Source organism: Dipodomys ordii, unplaced genomic scaffold, assembly GCF_000151885.1.
Source record: "Dipodomys ordii isolate 6190 unplaced genomic scaffold, Dord_2.0 Scaffold193, whole genome shotgun sequence".
NCBI lineage: Eukaryota > Metazoa > Chordata > Mammalia > Rodentia > Heteromyidae > Dipodomys > Dipodomys ordii.
In genome coordinates this window covers 1,806,777-1,825,035 of record NW_012267409.1, presented here as the reverse complement: position 1 = coordinate 1,825,035, position 18,259 = coordinate 1,806,777, and the positions used below count along the sequence as shown (strand labels likewise).

General features: G+C 48.5%; 1 protein-coding gene across 1 annotated transcript; it reads left to right on the top strand.

Annotated features, from left to right (window-relative positions):
* The first annotated feature begins 3,375 nt into the window (after positions 1-3,375).
* Rbp1 (retinol binding protein 1, cellular) lies at positions 3,376-15,912 on the top strand. Its single transcript, XM_013034689.1, has 4 exons — positions 3,376-3,680; positions 4,165-4,343; positions 14,857-14,958; positions 15,660-15,912. The coding sequence occupies exons 1-4, from the start codon at positions 3,608-3,610 to the stop codon at positions 15,711-15,713; spliced, it is 408 nt and encodes a 135-aa protein (XP_012890143.1). The 5' UTR covers positions 3,376-3,607; the 3' UTR covers positions 15,714-15,912.
* Positions 15,913-18,259: the final 2,347 nt, after the last annotated feature.

The window sequence follows — 18,259 nt, the reverse complement described above, 5'->3', positions numbered from 1 at the left end:
GATTGAGTCACGTGCTTCCTGAAAATCAATGTGTGTTTGACCAGTGGCTTCCCTTTCATCTCTTCATTGTCTCAGTCTGCCCCCAGATCACAAAAACACTGCTCTGGTGAGATTTGTTCTTTTTAAATCTGGTCCGAGCCTCACTAAGGTACATTAATCTTTAATAGTTTATAGATTTTTCTGCTTCGATTATATGCCCTGTGTTTTTATTTCACATGGGATTAAACTTCTCCTTCCATATTAATGATGGTTTGGGAGACTTATTTCCTCTCTGGGATTCCTTGCTATAGGTTTATTTATCACAGCCAACAGGCCGAGATCCCCGTGGATTTTTTTCCTTCACTTGGAAGACCAAAACATGGGGTTAAGATCTTGAACACTTTGGGATCAGATGGTGGCGAGACACAGATTCAGACTCCAGTCCTGGTTTCTACCCACATGACCTAGAGCAAGTCACAAGATCTCTCCAGACTTCATTCTCCTTGGAGAACATAGAAGAGTGTCTCTTCTTATCTAAGATTCTACCATCGGACAAAGCCCCAAATATAGTCATAACGATTACTTCTGCAAAATCCTGAACTATGAACGAAGATTCCAGACTCCTTCCACCCCATCTCTCCTGCTTTCCCCAATTCCTCTCTTCTCCAAGGGACGCTGCCTACCTTTTCGGTCACCCCAGCTGGCCTTAGAGTGTCACTCCACTTAATCTGAAGGAGCAGGGTGAAATAAATAAAACTATGGTCTTCCTTAAAATACAGAAGGTCTGTCTGTGAGAAATTGTGTGCATATGATATTATCATTTGTTTAAGACAGGAGTGGGACAGTTAGATAATATAGTATATTTCTATTGAATAATGGAGAGATAAACTATAAAAGACCTGTGTTGCCAAGATATGATGGCTCATGTCTGTAATCCCAGCTTCTTTTTCACTACCTGAATGATACTTTTCTTGGTCCTTGATGGGCAAGTTGATTAACAAGCCCTCCCAGAGGTGTCTGTGTGCTAACCGGGAGACCTGCAAGTATGTTATTGCTGTGGTTGAATTAAGGTCTCATAAGAGACAGTGTGCTAATGGCTTGTTTTCCTAGTGTTGTGTTTAGAGTGAAACTATTGGGAATCAGAGTACTGAGGGAGGTTCATAGGTCACTGAGTATGCCCTTGAAAGGGATGGTAAAACCTCAACCTGATCTCCACTCTGTCATTCCGATTCGTTCATCTGATTAATCAATCGTTCTGGCTCATTAGGACTTCTGGCTCTTCACCTTTACCATTAGGCTTGCTTGCCAGAGGTTCAAAGCCAGGGGTCTACCGGATCTTTGGACTGGAATCACCAAAACTGGGAGCCAAAATAACCCGGAGGGATTGAACCCAGGGCTGGCTAATGCTTTCTATACAATCTTTTCCCACTTGAGCCACACTCCCATTCTTTCAGAATTTAGTTCTCTCTCTCTCTCTCTCTCCCTCTCACCCTCTTTTTCAGGTTTTCAGGTAGGATCTCATGTTTTATGCCTGCTGGCCTCTGACCTTGAGCTTCCTAATTACATCTCCTGGAGTAGCTGGGATTACAAGCGTGAGATGTAATAGCCATCCAGGTATTTTGCTATACTAATGGAAAGCTAGCTAACACAGAGAAAAAGGGGCTTTGCCAGTGTGATAAAATTAAAGATCAGTAGATTGGGGGGATTATCCTGGATTATCTTGGATGGTCACAATGTAATCACACAATGTGATTGTGAAAGAATCAGAGAAGGAGCTGAGAAGAAGGAAGCAATGATGTCAGAATGACATGGCCACATCCAGTGAATGCAAGAGGAAGGAAGGGGAGGGAGGAGGAGAGAGGAAGATTTTTTTCATATAGTGTGTCATAATCCATAGAAATGCTTGCCATGTAATTGTATGAGAGGTAAGATAGAAGGCCGCTGGTTCACTCTTCACAACCATTTTCTACTCAGGAAATACATCATAAATGCTCAAGCCACCTCCCCCAATGGGTTTAAGATTCTGGGACCTGTCAGTGTTGTACCTCATTTACATTTGTGAATATTCATGAATTGGGCAGTCAAAGAAGTAGGTCCTCAATATGAGGACGCCGTGGCCTCTCTTTTCCCACCATGGTGAACACAAGGAAACGGCCAGGTTAGACATTAAGCTCACACACATTTGGGATGATGGACAGGGGAAGACTGGTGCCGGCCATTGTCCTATGTAGCTCCAGAGACATGTTTGAACACAGGGAACCACACTGCATGTCTGAGAAGTAGCAACGTGATGTCAGCCAGTTCCCACAGTTGAGCAGCCCAGAACTGGAGAAAGGACAGGTAGAAAGGGCTGGGGGGGGGGGGGGAGGCAGGGAATGGAGGTATGGCCATAACACTCAGACCAGGGTGGTCTTGCTCCCACCTCCCAGCTTGGCCACACTATGTCTGAAGGCATCTTTGTGGGGTGCTCTGGGATCTAAAGACGCATTGTAAACATCTTACAAAGGATACTAAACCACTCCCCAAGGGAAGACGCTTCCTCCCTAGGGGAAAGAGGGTCATGCAGCTGGGGGGGTGGGGGTGGAGAAAATGTCACTACTGTCACCTATGCTGTATGATATGTGCGCCAAGCAATTTAAAAGAGGGTCGAAAAGTCAACCACTGTGATTATGTCATCTCCTCGGTGGCAAAGACAGCAGTTTTCAAGCGCTGTGACACGCTTGCTGGGGTGGCAGGTGACATGTGATTGGTGATCCTCCAAGCGGTACGGTAGAATCAGAAACCACCTAAATGTCAGTTAGCAGGAACCCTACAGGATAAACAATGGGACCCCTCTGCACAACCACTGGCCTTCCATTGTACAACCTTGGAAGCAGCGGGGAATACATTAAGAGAAGGCTAAGCACTGAACCCTGTGGAGATGAGAGCCCAGAGAGGTGATTGCTTTCATTTGCATAAAGCTGGGGTCTCTAACCTGAGCCCACACCAGAGCTTCCCCCTCCCCCACCAGAGGCACTTCAAATAACATCAACTTTTGCTTTCCTGTTTCTGGAGGGACAGTAGAGAAGGGTTCTCTCCCCCCCCCCACACACACACCTCAACTCTTCCCCTCCCACAGTCTCCTCCTACACTGCACAGCCCTCCAGTAGCTGCCTAGGGTTGAAAGTTCACAGTAAGCATTTGAAGGAATCCTCTCCCCGCCCCCTCCACCCCCACCGCCCTCCTCTCCCCAGAACTGAGAAGTTGGGGAGAATAATACAACCTTACCCTCCTACCATCTCTTTTCCTTTTTACAGGGGAGGAGAAGCGACAGAAGGGCCCCCCTCTCCGAACCGAACCGAAGGTGGCCTCCAGCTAGAGGACAGACCTGGCCCTCCAACTCCCTGGCACCCCGCCCTCGTCCAGGGGGGAGGAGCGAAGGCTACAATGGATCCTCCTGCCGTGCTTTGTGCATGCTTGGAACCCAGCTGTCCCCGCCTCCTTCAACGAGTCCCCCCCCCACACCTCACCCCCCTCATTTCCGGGGCGACCACCGGCCAGGATCACACCAGCAGCTGCTGCCCTAGCAGAGCCCTGAGTAGCTCCCCCCCATCTGTGTCCCACGGCATTCACCCCGTCACTCCCCGAAATGCCTGTGGACTTCACTGGATACTGGAAGATGCTCAGCAACGAGAATTTCGAAGAGTACCTGCGTGCCCTTGGTGAGGCTGGCTCTCCCCCCTGGAACCCAGTACCCCTCCCCACCCCTGCGCCCCCATCCCTACCCCTCCCTACCCACAGCCACCTCCCTCCCCCTTCCAGAAGGAGCACTGCCTGCCACAGGCTGCAACTTGGAGGATCCGGGATTGTCAGGGCTGATGAGTAATTTCATTTGCAAAGCTGGGACTTACTTGGATTGCTAAATTTTTGTTTCTAAGGGCCAAAAACTTGGTTGCCAACGTGTGTGTGTCGGGGGGGGGGGGCTGGGAGGGGGGAAGGAGAAGGATGGGGGGGGGGGGGGCTGGGGAGAGGAGGAGGACTTGGCACAGAACAGGCTACAATGCAGGCAGTCCACAGCAAGTGAGGGTTCCCCAGTCTTGTTGGGAGCGGGGGAGGGTGTTCTGAGTTTTCCTGACAACTTTCTGCCCCTCTGTTCCCCCCACTTAACACTACTGCCACCACCACCACTATCACAACCCCTTGAAGATGTCAATGTGGCCTTGCGCAAAATCGCTAACTTGCTGAAGCCGGACAAAGAGATCGTGCAGGAAGGCGACCACATGATCATCCGCACACTGAGTACCTTCAGGAACTACATCATGGACTTCGAGGTGGGCAAGGAGTTCGAGGAGGACCTGACCGGCATAGATGACCGCAAGTGCATGGTGAGAACTCCTGAAGGATTCCTGACTGTCTCCTGCCCAGTGGGGGCCGGGCCTCTTCATCCCAGAGGAGAACAAGGGCCCCTGTGTTCAGAGGGACTGCCAATCTGCCCACTCCCAGGCCCCAGGGGAGGCTGCACCCCCCTCATCCAGGCCTCCTCCCCCCCTCCCCCGCCACCTCCAAACCGGATGGTACAGTTGGGGAGGCGGCGAAGGTTTCCCTGTCCAGGCATCCTGCCAAGTGCTGTAGACTGTGACTTCAGCAGAACTGCATAGCCTTTGAAGGAGGTGAGAGTTCGCCCATTTTACAGATGAGCAAATTCTCTGAGACATAAAGGGAGGGCCAGGTGGGCTGCAGTTCCAGACCAGGCAGCCAGCTCTGTTCTCCTAAGATGGGCGCAGGAAGAAAGGAAATTCAGGGGACACTCTGAGCGTCAAATTCCAGTGTGACTTCCTACAAGGCCACTCTAGGGGGCAGGGGTCACCTGGATCTTATCTGTAAGCCCTCTGGCTTGCCTGTCCTGCCCCCCCAACTTGGTTTTTGATTACCCATTGGGTCAGTCTCCTCCCCCCCCCTGCCCCCTTTCTGCAACCAGGCAAGAGAAAGTAGCAACAGGGAAGGGCAAAAGCCCTGAGCTCCTCCTCTTCCAAGGATGGGAAGCTGGTGACCCCAAGACCCCAATTAGCACTACCACAGCAGACTCCGGAAGGCCAAGCCGAGGTCTCCATGAACATTCCAGGGTTTCTGGGAGGTCAGGATGCCCCAGACTCTCTTTCCTAGTCTTGGGTCCAGAACTGATTTATACTTGTCCTCAGGGTTGGCCTCACTCATCCCTCACTTCCCCCCTTAGCTAGGGGTGCTTGTGGAGGGCCTGTGGCTGCTTTGCATGGTATCTGTCCCTTCTACCACCACCAGCGAGGGGAGGATCGTTAACACTATGTTGTACAGCAGCTGAGGCTCAAAGAGACCAAGAGACTCACGAGAATCTGAACCCGTCTCATGTTGAAACCCATCACCTACCACCCTGCACCCCTGCTAGTAACCTTTACAGAAACCCTGGCCTCTGAGTCTGCCCTGTGGGATGATGGTGAGACAGTAGTCAGCCTTGGAGGGGCTTCAGGTGTGATTGCTGTAGGGAAACATTGTATTGTATGGTGCCTTAACATCCCAAGGCCTCTTAATGGGGAGATGCAGTCTGGGGGGGAAACCTTCAGGAAGGCAAGACCTTCAGGATGGGCAAGACCTTGCCCATCCACTGCGTGCATGGAACTCTGCCCATAAGGGCAGTCTCTTGTTTCCCAGCTCCCTCTTGAGGGTACTTCCAGAACATACCTTTATTTGGGGATCACCAGCTTGTTCTTGGCTGGTTTATTACCTTCATGCTTCCCCTTCATCATCCATTAACAAGCAAGGCACCAATGGATCCCCTAACAATGAATCTCATCAATATTCATCGTGTGCTTGCTGGGAGGCGGGCAGTGTTGTTCAAGGTGTATGTTATTACCCCTTATTCTATTCCATGCCCTTTTCAACCCTACTTATAGACAGCATTCCTTACTGTGTGGCCTCAGGGAGGTTCCCTGAGTGGCCGAGGGAGGATGGCTGAGCCATCATGTGGACGGCTTCTGTCACACGCTGGCCACCTCTCCAGGCACAGGAAAAACAGAGCATGTCGCAACCCCTAAAGTTCAGAATGCACAGTAACTGGGGCTGAGATACTGACACACAACAGTCATGAGACAATGCTCAGAAGAGAGGCAAGGGGCTAGACTGAGTTTCTGGAGGTATGCTGGGCAAATGACTTCACTACCTTGCCTTCTGCCCCACGTCCTCAGAACCCACCAGCCAGGAATATGTTCGCATCTCAGTGCAGGAGTCCCCAATTCGCCTCGGATCCTTCATTGGTGTTTTGGTTATTTCTATTCTAGGAGGTCCTGCGAGGGTTTCGTGGTGCTTGCCCTCTCTTTGCTGTCCTGAGTCAATGAGAGTTCAGTGTAGCCTGGGAAAAGGGAGGGAACTAAAGCAGCCAGTCACAATATAAGCACCCCTCCCTCCTCTTTGATCTGGAAGATCAGGGATGGTTTTCATAGCAAGCAATTCTCTGAGCTGAGGCTTGGAACAGAGACAGGAAATAACTGGAAGCAAACTAGAAGGAGATGAGGAGGCCAAAGCCTGGAAAACAGTGTCTGGTCAATGTTATTTCAAACATGGCCAGTACCAGGGCCCTAGGCTCAACCCTGTAAACACAGGCGATAGGAGAAGACAAAGAGTTACATCTTTGGGTCCTGGTAGCCTAGTGCATGGTGGGAGTATCAGAGCTGCGGGGAGTGAGCAGCGGTGGTCCCAAAGAGATGACAGCCAATTAGAGCCTTAAAGGGCAAGTGAAGATTAGGACAAATTAGAGGGATAGCATGTTCCAGCCAAGCATGCACCCTGAGGCCCAGAGATCAGAAGGGGCAGGACTGAAAGTGGGGTTCAGAGGTGAGAGAGGTTCAATCTGCAAAGAATATGCGTAGCTGGAGTTTTAGACGTGACAGAAGGAAAGGGGAGACTCATGAGGTCCTGCCAGGGGGTGTGAGGGATGCCTTGCTGAAGTGTGTTCAGGCCTGCATTCCTCCACAAAGAGACCAGAGGTGGCTGGCTCTGAGATCTCTCACCCTGCCTCCTTTCCCTGAGAACTGTTATCTGCATTCTAGAGCCAGAGCCAGCGGGTGGAATCCAGCCTATAGATGTATTGTATTTGGCCTGCACATTGTTTGAAGAAGAAGAAGAAAATCTTACCATCCATTGCCAGTGATGGCCAAAATCTTCTAAGATTTCATAGGGGGAAAATATCATAGTTTGGACAGTACTTATAAAAGTAAGTCAAAAGAGATAGGAACACTCAGCGCCCATCTGTCCTGCTCTTGTGGGTTCTGGCATCACCCTGGCTCCCTCTAGAAGGGCAGATTGCTCACACTTGGTAACCTGAGGTCCAGGAGCCAGGATGGAGCAGCAACAGCTGGCCAGGGAATCTTAGAGGTACACAGCCCCAGCTGTGGCCTAGGGCTCTTCACCAAAACTTCTGTGAGGGACTGGTTCTGTTGGCAGCTTACACGTGAAAAGATGCTGCTTTGTGGGAATGAAGTGCCTCTCTTTCATTTCAGTACTGGGGCTTGAACTCAAGAGCTCTTGTTCTCACTTGGCTTTTTCACTCAATGCTGGTGCTCTACCACTTGAGCCACACCTCCACGTCGGCCTGTGTTTTTTTTCTTTGTTAACTGGAGTTGAGTCTCACAGACTTTCCTGCCCGGGCTGCTTTTCTGACCTCAATCCTTGAATTTCAGCCTCCTGAGTAGCTAGGGTTACAGGTGTGAGCCAAAGATACTTAGCGGAGGCATTAATCTCTACTAGTTCATCTATGGGAAATAAGATGCAGAGGACCATAGCTCTCCTGTTGGTTTAGTCCCTCATCTGACCCCATGGGAGTTACAGAAACTCCTTAGATGTTTAGGTGGCCTGTCCCCAGCAATGGGTACAGACTCCAGCCTGTGTGGCCCTGAGTCCCTCAGCTTGCCTGTCCAGGCTGGTCTATCCAGATCGTACCAGCCCCACACATATGAGGGCTCATGGTTTTGATGGACATGTGGAAAGACCATGCTGGGCCCAATGGGTCCTAAGCTCTTCTCTATCTTTTATCCACTACCGAGTAGTCTCAGGCCCAGGGAAACATCGGGCTATGTCAGGTGGGGCTTTGACCAGGGAAGGCTCTTCAACCTCTAGTAGTAGCTCCCTGCGAATTATTCAGGGTTTTTTGTTTTTTGTTTTTGTTTTCTGTCCCCAGTTCCCTGCAGAGTGAGTGCTCTTTGTGGAAGGAGATTGAGCTCCAGCCAGGAATTACAGCGGTGAGCCTGGCTCTGTGTGATGGGGACAGAAGGGCCATTTGTCATCCCAGGGTGGACACCCAGGTCAGGGTCTCTCCCTGGAGGAGGCTGCTTTGTTCGCTTAGGCCTGGCACCTCCTCTCAGGGCTGTGGCCTTGCCTTCATATCCAGCTTTGAACTCAGGATGACCCCTCTGCAGGCCCTGCCTTCCACTTCCAGCTCCCGGCCCTACTGTTGCTTTCTTTGTTTTTTTTTTTATAAAAGGAAAACAGTTCAAACAGCACAAGAGTGCAGACTGAAAAAAGGGAAGGAACCCTTCCCCCAACAGGTCCATTCCCATGTTCTAGATATTACTGGTGCTGCTGCGGGTCTATCTGAAGTCCTCATCAGTGCATAAGCTATCTGTTGACTTAACTTCTCAATATCTCTATCCAAAATAGAAATAAAAAGGGGGAGGGGGGAGAAGGAAAGAGAAAGGGACCACTATTTCTGCATGTATTTTTTTTAACTCAATAACATTCCTAGGCATCTTTTCATATCAGCACTTAAAAATCTCCAGAATCCTTTTAAAACTATGTTTCCTCCTCTTCCCTCCCTGCGTTCCTTAATAGACATCCGTCTATCCAACCAGACAGCCAGAGAGCCATTTAATTATATATGCTAATGCATGAAATCTGCCAAGCCCCTGTTAACACTTTGTCTTAAACTCTTGCCAGTTCTCTGATCCTATCTTGACCCATTAAAGAAATCTTTGGGTTCTTCTATTAACAAATGCAATGCGAGTGGTGAAATGAACCCCAGGGCCTGCAGAACTAGAATGCCATCGGATGTAGGATTTTCGGAGAGCTGTTTTTACCCGGGCTCCACTCCGGCATTCAGCTGGGTCGTTTCCAAGCGAGCAACACAGGATCTCTTTTATGTTGCAGCTAAAGTTCTCTGACCTCTGAAATTGGTGTTGGCAGCTTGCTTCTGAGGATTAAGAAAAGAAGAATTAAAGCAGCCAAATAAAATTCATACAAAGTAGCTTAAAAAAAATAATGAGGGCATCTGGCTTGTTAGGTTTGGGGGTTTGTTAGGTACCACATGCCATGTTTTCTGAGGTGGCAACTCATATTGTGTAATGAGTAAAAAAAAAGATCACAGACCCCAAGGAGTCTCTAGAGATTCTGATTGCCTCTTTCCATTTTGTTTATCTTAAGAGGCCATGTTGTCATTTGCTGTTAACTTTGTGGTGGAATTGTATATTATTGTTGTTGTTTTCTTTGTTTTGTATTGTTTTGGTTTTTGGTGCCTATACTGGGACTGAACTCAAGGCCTGAAGGCTGTCCCTTAGCTTTTTTTCTCAAGGCTGATGCTCTATCACTTGAGCCACAGCTCCACTCCCAGCTTTTTTGTGGTTAACTGGACATAAGAGTCTCACAGACATTCCCTGCTTAGGCTGGCTCTGAACCATGATCCTCAGATCTTGGCCTCCTGAGTAGCTACAGGCGTGAGCCACTGGTGCCCAGTGTGGAATTGTGTCCTTTTCTGCACACAAAGGCCCAATTGGGGTTCTGTTTGTTGCTTTTAACAACTTATTACTCGTCCATATGCTAAGGCCTTATTAATTTACAAATTTATTAATCTGCTTTTACCTGGTGTTGGCTTTTCCTCCCCTAATGTGCTGCTTTTAAGCAATTGCCAGCTGTACAGGGACAGACCAGAAGGAGAGAGACACCATCTATCTCCTCCCTCAGGCTGGCCACACAGGATTTCTCAATCCGAACTGGGTAACCAGTACAGCTCAGCTCCTGGTCCCTAGGTGACAGGCTGGAAACTTTTTAGAAAAGCCTAATTGGTATCAGCCCCAGAGCTTGGAGATTGAGTGAAACATGGTGAGAGCTCTTAGCATAATGCCTAGCCTCCTTGTGTCTTCTCTTGCCTTCCCTACAAAATGGCTTATTTAACACAAACCCCCAAGGCCACATTAATAAACTCTCCCAGGAACATAGGAGAACTCTCACGGGGAGAAGCACAGGGTCAAATCAGACTCCAGGAGGAAAAATGTAAATTGCTTGCTGCAGCTGACAGTACGCATACAAAGTCTCTGCTTACTGTCTGGTTTTTAGATCCTATCCCCAAATCTAAAAGAGCAGAGAGACTCCAGAGGGAGTCCCTGATTCGGGCCTTTGCAGGTAGAATCACCATGGGCAGGCAGAGTCTCGCCTTCTATATATAATCTGGCTCCTGAACCATAACCAAGAGTCAGAGGGCCTGGCAGGGCTGGATAGTAGTCATATGTGGGGGGAGATTGGAGGGAGGGCAGTGCTGTGTCATCCCCTGTTCTCTGGGGTTTTTAAATAAATATCCTGCCATTAGCCTCCGATGCCGATGCCAGGGGACTGCCAAACGATGGTTCCACTTAGTGGAAATCGTTTGTTGCCACCAGTACTAGTCACCTGAACTGAGCAAAGGAACTCTGAGGCATCTCTGGGTGCAGGGTCACAGGGGTATCTGTGGAAGCCAGGCTGTCTGTGTCACTGGTCCTGTGCAGCAGACCCGACAGGGGTTTCTGAGTTGTCAGGGCAGCTAAACAATGGCTTTTGTCATGTCAGTGCCTTGTCACAGGGTGTGGACTTGTCTTCACCCATCAGTGGGAAGGTCTCTCTCAGCTGCTGACACAGCCGCTGAGATAGACGTTTGCTTTGTTCTTCTTGTTACTTTTTTTTTAAGTTACACCAGCTCTGCTGCTAAGCAGCTTCCCATTTGTGTTCCCTAGTGGTCTCTGGGGTGAGGACTTTTGCAGGGGAGCTGGGTTGAAGGTGACCCTTCCACTGTTTGCATTCATCAGGGCTTCATTTCTAAGGTGGGGTCTTGGAGCTCAGGACAAGGGAGGTGGGCAGGGGGGCAGTACTTATCGACTCCACCCCACTGGTGTCTGTCACTCCCTGTCACTTCAAGTGACAGAGACATCCGCCTGTGTGAAAGTCCCCCATGAGGACAGGATGCTGTGGATCACTGTAGGAAATGGAATGTCCTCTTAAAGACCCTTTTCTGAAGAAGGTCAACAGAATAAGTTCGTAGAGCCTCGAAAAGCTGTTGTAATAATAACTTATATTTTGAGTTACAAGAAAGCAAATTGCTTTCTCTCCTCATCCCCTTCCAACATTTTTACTGTCTTTTGTTGATGAGTGGATGCCTTCTCTACCCCCCCTTTTCTCTTTCTTCCTCTCTTCTTTTCCTCTCTTCTTTCTTTTCCTCCCTCCCTCCCTCCCTCTTTCCCTCCCTCCCTCCCTTCCTTCCTTCCTTTCTTCTTTTCTTTCTTTCCTTATTTCTTTTTTCTGGTCATGGGGCCTAAACCTAGGGTCTGGGTGCTGCCCCTAAGCTCTTGTGCTCAAGACTAGCACTCTACCACTTGGAGCCACAGCATACTTCTGGTTTTCTGGTGGCTAATTGAAGATATGAATCTCCCTAACTTGGCTGGCTTCTATTCTTTCTTGTTTCCTTTCCTTAAGGTAAATCTTTGTTGTTTGTCTGTTGTGTTCTATTTTAATGCTGGCCATTGAACTGAGAACCTTATACATGCACTGAACTACATCCTCAACCCATTTAGGCTCAGTCCAACCCTCTAGGAAATGGCTGATTTATTTCTACAAGTTACGAAACTTAAAAAGAAAAACCTAGTCAGGCACCTGTGTCTCACAGCTGTAATCCTAGCTATTCAGGAGGCTGAGATCTGAGGATCACAATTCAAAGCCATCCCAGGTAGGAAAGTCTGTCTGTGAGACTCTTGTCTCCAATTAATGACCAAAAAATCAGAATGGAGCTATGTCTCATGGTAGAGCGTTAGATTTGAACACAGAAAGCTTAGGGATTGCATCCAGGCCCTGAGTTTGAGCCCCAGGCACCAAAAAAAAAAAAAAAAGAGAAAAGGAAGAAGGAAGGAATGAAAGAAGGAGAGGAAGGTCCAGCTAAACATGAACATTAGATAATAAAGTGGGAAACTGAACCACTAAGCCCGAGAACTACAACTACTCATGAGGTAGTGTTAGGTAGAGCATCTGCTTAAACCAAGACTAGTTAGCTGGGTGTCAATAGCTCACACCTGTCCTCCAAGCTGTATGGGAAGTGGAGATTTGGGAGGATTGAGGTTCAAGGTCAGCCCAGGCAAAAAGTTTTGAGATACCCCCTCACAATCCCCCCGCCCCCCCGCATCTCAGCCAATAAAATGTCGGGCACAGTGTCACATGCCTGTCATCCTTTCAGGAAGGATAAACAGGAGGATGATGGTCCAGCGTGGCTTGGCACACAAAAAAGTCAATGTCTTTTTTAAAAATGCAAAAAAAAAAAAAAAAAAGGCCTGAAGGTGTGGCTTAAGTGGAAGAATGCTTTCCCTGAGTTCAAACTCAAGTACTGCCAAAAAGAAAAGGTGACAAATAATCTAGAAAGGGTGGCATGAGCAAAGTTTGTTTTCCCAATAATGAAAACCATTTCATGATGGCTCTCTGCCAGCAGAACTGCAGCGTAAACAGATGTGAATCTGCGGGAGATCTTCTTAGCAATTCTTATCTGAAGTCTTAAAAATAGGCACATTCAAGCCAGACACCGGTGGCTCACGCCTATAATGTTAGCTACTCAGGAAGGTGAGATCTGAAGTTCAAAGCTAGCCCAGGCAGGAAAGTTGATTAGACTCTTATCACCAATTAACCAGCAAAAAGCCAGATGTGAACATGTGGCTCAAGTGGTAGAGAAGATAACAAGCTAGAGGAGAGCCCAAAGCCCTGAGTTCAAGCCCCAGTACCAGAACAAGAAAATAAACATATGCTTACTCTTTGGTCCAACAATTCCTTCTGTGGGCATGTATTCAAATTATTTTGTTCAAAACTACATATCCAAGGAAGCTTTATTAATAGTAGCAGCACAGAAATGTAAATTACCTAAATGTCTTCGAATAGGTAATCAGCTAGATAATTGTGTGTGTACATGCATGATATACTTCCAGGGCCAGCTTCATGGACCTGTGACCACATAGTCCTTATGGGCCTGGTGATCATAAAAGCTTGTCATTTTGTTTAATGCCCTGCTGCTGCTCTGCTGCTGTCTTAAAAATCTTAATTATTTTTGGACAAGAGTCCCTCATTCCTATCATTGTATACTGAGCTCTGAAATGATGTAGCCATTTTCTAAGTATTATATAGCAATTAAAATAATGCTTATGGAGAATCTTTGTGGAAGTGGGAAATGGCTTTTAACAAATGAAGAAATGAGTGTACAAAACCATCCTAATTTCCTAAAGCTGAAATGTATGTTGATACTAAAGAGAAAAAAAATTATAGAAGACTGGTCAGAAATACACCAAAATGTGGGAGTGATTACCACTGAGAAAACAGGATTGCACGAACTCATTTTATGATTTTCTTCATTGAGGTTTTTTTCTTTTTTCCTATTTTCCAATAGGGTGTAGACATGCTCATTGATTGACATTTCAGCAAGAGACAGAAATGGGTGTATCATACCTAAGGACAAGTGATTGTCTCCTGTGCCTCTGATAGGAGTTGAGAGCATACAGAATAGATTCCTGGATAAACGCAAAAGAAACCAGCATGGGCACTGGAAACTATGTGGGAAAGAGGGAGAACTAGCAGTGGAGGACTCATTGCCTGGTCCTCCTTCTCATCACAGCGCTGCCCACTGAACAGGCACCTTGCCCTATTTGTGATGTAAGATCAACAGTAGTCTTTACCCATGAGTCTCATTAAGACATTGGCCATGTTGTGCCCTGACTTAAAAGGCCTGGTCTTCATTGTCATAGTGCTAGAGTCCTCTGGACCAGGGAGAAGGTACCATCTTCCTAATCTAATCCGTCTTTATAAACAACCCTAAGAGCAGAGGTTAGACATTCCTTTTCTGCAAAGCTGGGCCAGAGACCCCTCCCTCTTCCACCTGTCTCTTTCTGGAAGTCTCATTACAGAAGAAATCCCAGCAGCAGAGGGCAGTAGTGGTCAGCAAGCCTAGAAGAAAGGCTGGTGCCCACTGGGTGGCAGGAAGGAGAAAGAGGGGAAGATATCCTCTAGCGAGGAATGGCCACCCACTCAAGGCTAGTGCTCTACCACTTGAACCACAGCTCCACTTCCAGCTTTTGGGTGGTTAATTAGAGCTAAGAATCTTACAGATTTTCTTGCCTGGGCTGGCTCTGAACTATGATCCTCAGATCTTGGCTTCTTTTTGTTGTTGTTGTTGTTGTTGGTGGTGGTGGTGGTGGTGGTGGTGGTGGTGGTGGTAGTGGTGGTTGTGGGCTTGAACTCAGGGTCTAGACACTGTACCTGAGCACTTTCACTCAAGGCAAGCGCTCTATCACTTCTTGCTTTCTGGTGGTTCATTGGAGATTTAAAAGTCTCATGGACTTTCCTGCCTGGGCTGACTTTGAACGGCGATCCTCAGATCTCGGCTTCTTGAGTAGCTAGGATTATAGGCGTGAGGCACCGGCCACCGGCTGATCTTAGCTTCTTGAGTAGCTAGACTTGCAGGCATGAGAATACAGGGCCAGCCAAATTGTTCTACAATAAAATTGGCCAGAGCTCACCCTGGATTTTGAGGGTTGGGGGGAATTCTCCCTTCCCCCAGCTCCGCTCGGAGCTGCTTGCTCAGAAGTGACCACTGTTCTTATTTGACAGACCACGGTGAGCTGGGACGGCGACAAGCTCCTGTGCGTGCAGAAGGGCGAGAAGGAGGGGCGCGGCTGGACCCAGTGGGTCGAGGGTGATGAGCTGCACCTGGTAGGTCCTGGTCAGGGACCTGATGGTCCTAGTCAGGGACCCACTGTTCCTAACACCGCCGAGGTCCACGTGGAAAACGGACAAGGTACCATGGCTGGACCTTGGTTCTGCTGTCCGGCTCATCTGCCACGTGGTGTCTGTGCATGCTGTGCCAAATGTGGCAGGCCCCAGGGCCAGGAGGATTCTCTAGGTTTCTCTGAGATGTGATGACAGTGTAGCTCTGTGGAGCTTCCCTGAGCTCTGGTGGTGGGTTCAGCTCGCCCTGTCCCTCCCCTGGGGGCGGGGGAGGCGGTCTCCATCGCGGCTGTTCCCAGTTCTGCCTGGGAAACACATGCAGAGAAACAGAGCCTGGTCTGGGTGACCTGGGTTCTAATCTCTGAGCACCTGCTAGGTGCCCCCCACCCCAGGCAGCTGTGGTACATAACTGAATCTCACATGATCTGGCTTTGGTCTGCAGCTACCTGTAGAGCCGTATACCCTGGGCCCGGGTCTTTGGAGCTAGCAACACTGTAGCCTAAGGCTTCTAAAGCTCCTTGGTGGAAGGCTCCATTGGTCAGTCTGAACCTTGTCTGCCTGTCCCAGCCAGCTGAGTCTGCACGCACAGCCTGACCCCTCCTGATTCCATTCTATCAGTGAACTTTCTAAGGAATTGTCGAGAGTTCAACGGTCTGGTCCTCAACCACCGTCTGCTTCTGTTTCAGGAGATGAGAGCGCAGGGAGTGGTCTGCAAGCAAGTGTTCAAGAAGGTGCACTGAGTCCCCACCCGACAGTCCTGGTCTCGAGGAAAGGGTGGCGTGGAACCATGGGCTGGATCTTCCTCTGCACAGCAAAGGCAGAAATATCCGGCCACCCCACCCCGAGGCAACCATTAGCAGAGCCTGTCTCTGCTTTGTCTCTTCATATTTTTTTTTAAACTGCAGTCATCCCAATAAAAGTGGTTACTGTTGCAGTGTCTGTTTGGGGAACACTTCGCAGTCCTCTGTGCACATGTGTTCTCTAGGGGGTACTTAGACTAGCTTTTTTCTAATACCACCTTGTGGGAAGGGGGAGAAACTTAGGCACACAGAAATAGGGCGTGTGAGACCTACACTCTATCTGGGTAGTGAGTATCTTAGAAGTGTAGCAAGTACCATATAAGCAGACACCCTTGGGCACAAAGGGTAGAATCAAGATGGTCCAACTGACAGACCGTGGCTTCCCATCCACATCACCCACAAAAGGGAGGCTCTGTCTTTGCTGGTGAATAAGATGGAACGGGCAGGTTTTTCAGCCCCAAGCTGCAGTGAATTAAAACTGTAATCAAAAAGCAAATTATCTGTTAGATTTGATTTCACAGGTGTCTTAAACACATGCATCACCCCCCAAGACCATCCCCGCTTCACTGATGGGCTGACACTAAGCATTTCTATTTAGGGTTCTGGAAGAAGCATTACTTTCAAGTTCCTCTAGACTAGAGAGAGCAGCCTCAAATTCACACTAAAATGTAAATGGTTGGTAACTGCCCACTTACAGTGCGTAGTTTTGAAGCTGCAGCCCTGTCCCAGGATGGTCTCCCTACCAGCTCCAGTGTGTAAATTCATTTGGAGATAATATCAGAAGTTGGAAAGCTAAATTATGAATGGGATGCCTGAGCCAGACAGTTCCCCTGCATGCCTTCCTTGGAAACCCTGTTCCAAAAATGAACACTTGACTCTCAGCTGGGTGGGTGGGTGGGTGTGTGTGTGCGCGCGAGGCTGAGGATCAAACTTGGCCTTGCCTTCTTGCTTGGCTTTTTCATTTAAGGTTGACTCTCTACAACTTGAGCCACACCTACACTTCTAGGTTTTGCTGATGAGGTGGAGATAAGATTCTCATGAATTTCTCTGCCTGGGGCTGGCTTCAAACTGCGATCCTCAGATCTCAGCCTCCTGAGTGGGTAGGATGACAAGTGTGAGCCACCAATGCCCTGTGGGACCTGACAGTCTTTCCTCCAGCTGAGGAATACAACCCACCTGAAGACTGCCAAAGTTATTCCTTGTAGTCTCCTATTACGTCTCTCTCTCTCAGGTTGAGCCAGTGAAGCCTTATTGCTTTAACCAAAAGCAAAGTCGTAAAAGGATGCGGCTTCCCCTTCACTCACCTTGGACCATTCCATCTGCAAGAAGTCAGCTGCTGGGTCATGAGGTAGCCCTGTGGAGAGACCCACATCAAGAATAATAGGGGCCTCTAGCAGCCTCAGAGCCATCTTTCAAGCAGAGCCAGGTAATCTCTCTGATTCCTTACCTGTAAAACAATGAGGTGATTGGATTGGTGTTGGAAGCTGTTGAGTTTGGGGGTCGTTTGTTACACAGCAGTAACTGATACAGAAACTTTGAGGTATACGATCAGGGTTATTCCATGCAATCTGACAAGTATCTCCATGGGAACCAAGAAGGATTTCTATGTGAGGTCCCTGGACTCTTATGTCAATGACATACCAGCTGGGGCAAGGCCTTCTTTCCACTCAGTAGACCTGACGGGGAGAAACAAAACAGCAGAGTCTCTAATGCCAAACACTGCCCGCTCCTAGAGGCCACATTTCATCTTGGTTGCCAAGGAGCTAGGAAAAGGAGACGCTAACCAAGATTGAGGCGAGAGCTAACTCAAGTTATTTCTTTGGCATCCCAGACAGACCAATAACTAGGGGACAGATGGTAGGGTTCTTATTTGTTTAATTACTTAAAGCCCAAAGGAGATGTGACTAAGGTCAGGATGGAGAGGAACTCAGACCTAGAGAAGAGAGGACCGAGGTCCCAAGACACATAGTAGAAAATGGGAGACAGTAGAAAATGACAGGTCTGGGAAGGTAGCTTAGTGGTAGAGGGCTTGGCTAGCATGCATAAAGCCTTGGGTTCAATTCCTCAGTACCACATCAACAGAAAAAGCCAAAGGGGCTCTGTGGCTCAAGTGGTAGAGTGCTAGCCTTGAACAAAAGAAGCTCAGGGACAGTGCCTTGGCCTGTTCAAGCCCAACGACTGGCAACAAAAAAGGACTTGAATACAGAAGCATATATTGGAATGAGGTGTTTACATGATAGAGCCTGCCTAGGATTTCTGCAACCCATTGGAGCAAGGAGAGAAGAATCACAAGGCAATAAAGGGGCCTGGGCATGGTCCCTGAGATTCTTTTTCTCGAGGCTAGCGCTCTACCACTTTGAGCCACAGCACCACTTTCTGCTTTTTCTGAGTAGTTTGTTGGTGGTAACAGTTTCATGGACTTTCCTGCCCATTGCTGGCTGGGAACCATGATCATTAGATCTCAGAATCCTGAGTAGCTAGGATTA

Excerpts from the sequence above, each read along its gene's own strand:
- Rbp1 (XM_013034689.1), top strand. The coding sequence starts at position 3,608 with ATGCCTGTGGACTTCACTGGATACTGGAAGATGCTCAGCAACGAGAAT. Across the intron at positions 3,681-4,164 it reads AGAGTACCTGCGTGCCCTTG|ATGTCAATGTGGCCTTGCGC; the intron begins GTGAGGCTGGCT and ends AACCCCTTGAAG. Across the intron at positions 4,344-14,856 it reads TAGATGACCGCAAGTGCATG|ACCACGGTGAGCTGGGACGG; the intron begins GTGAGAACTCCT and ends CTTATTTGACAG.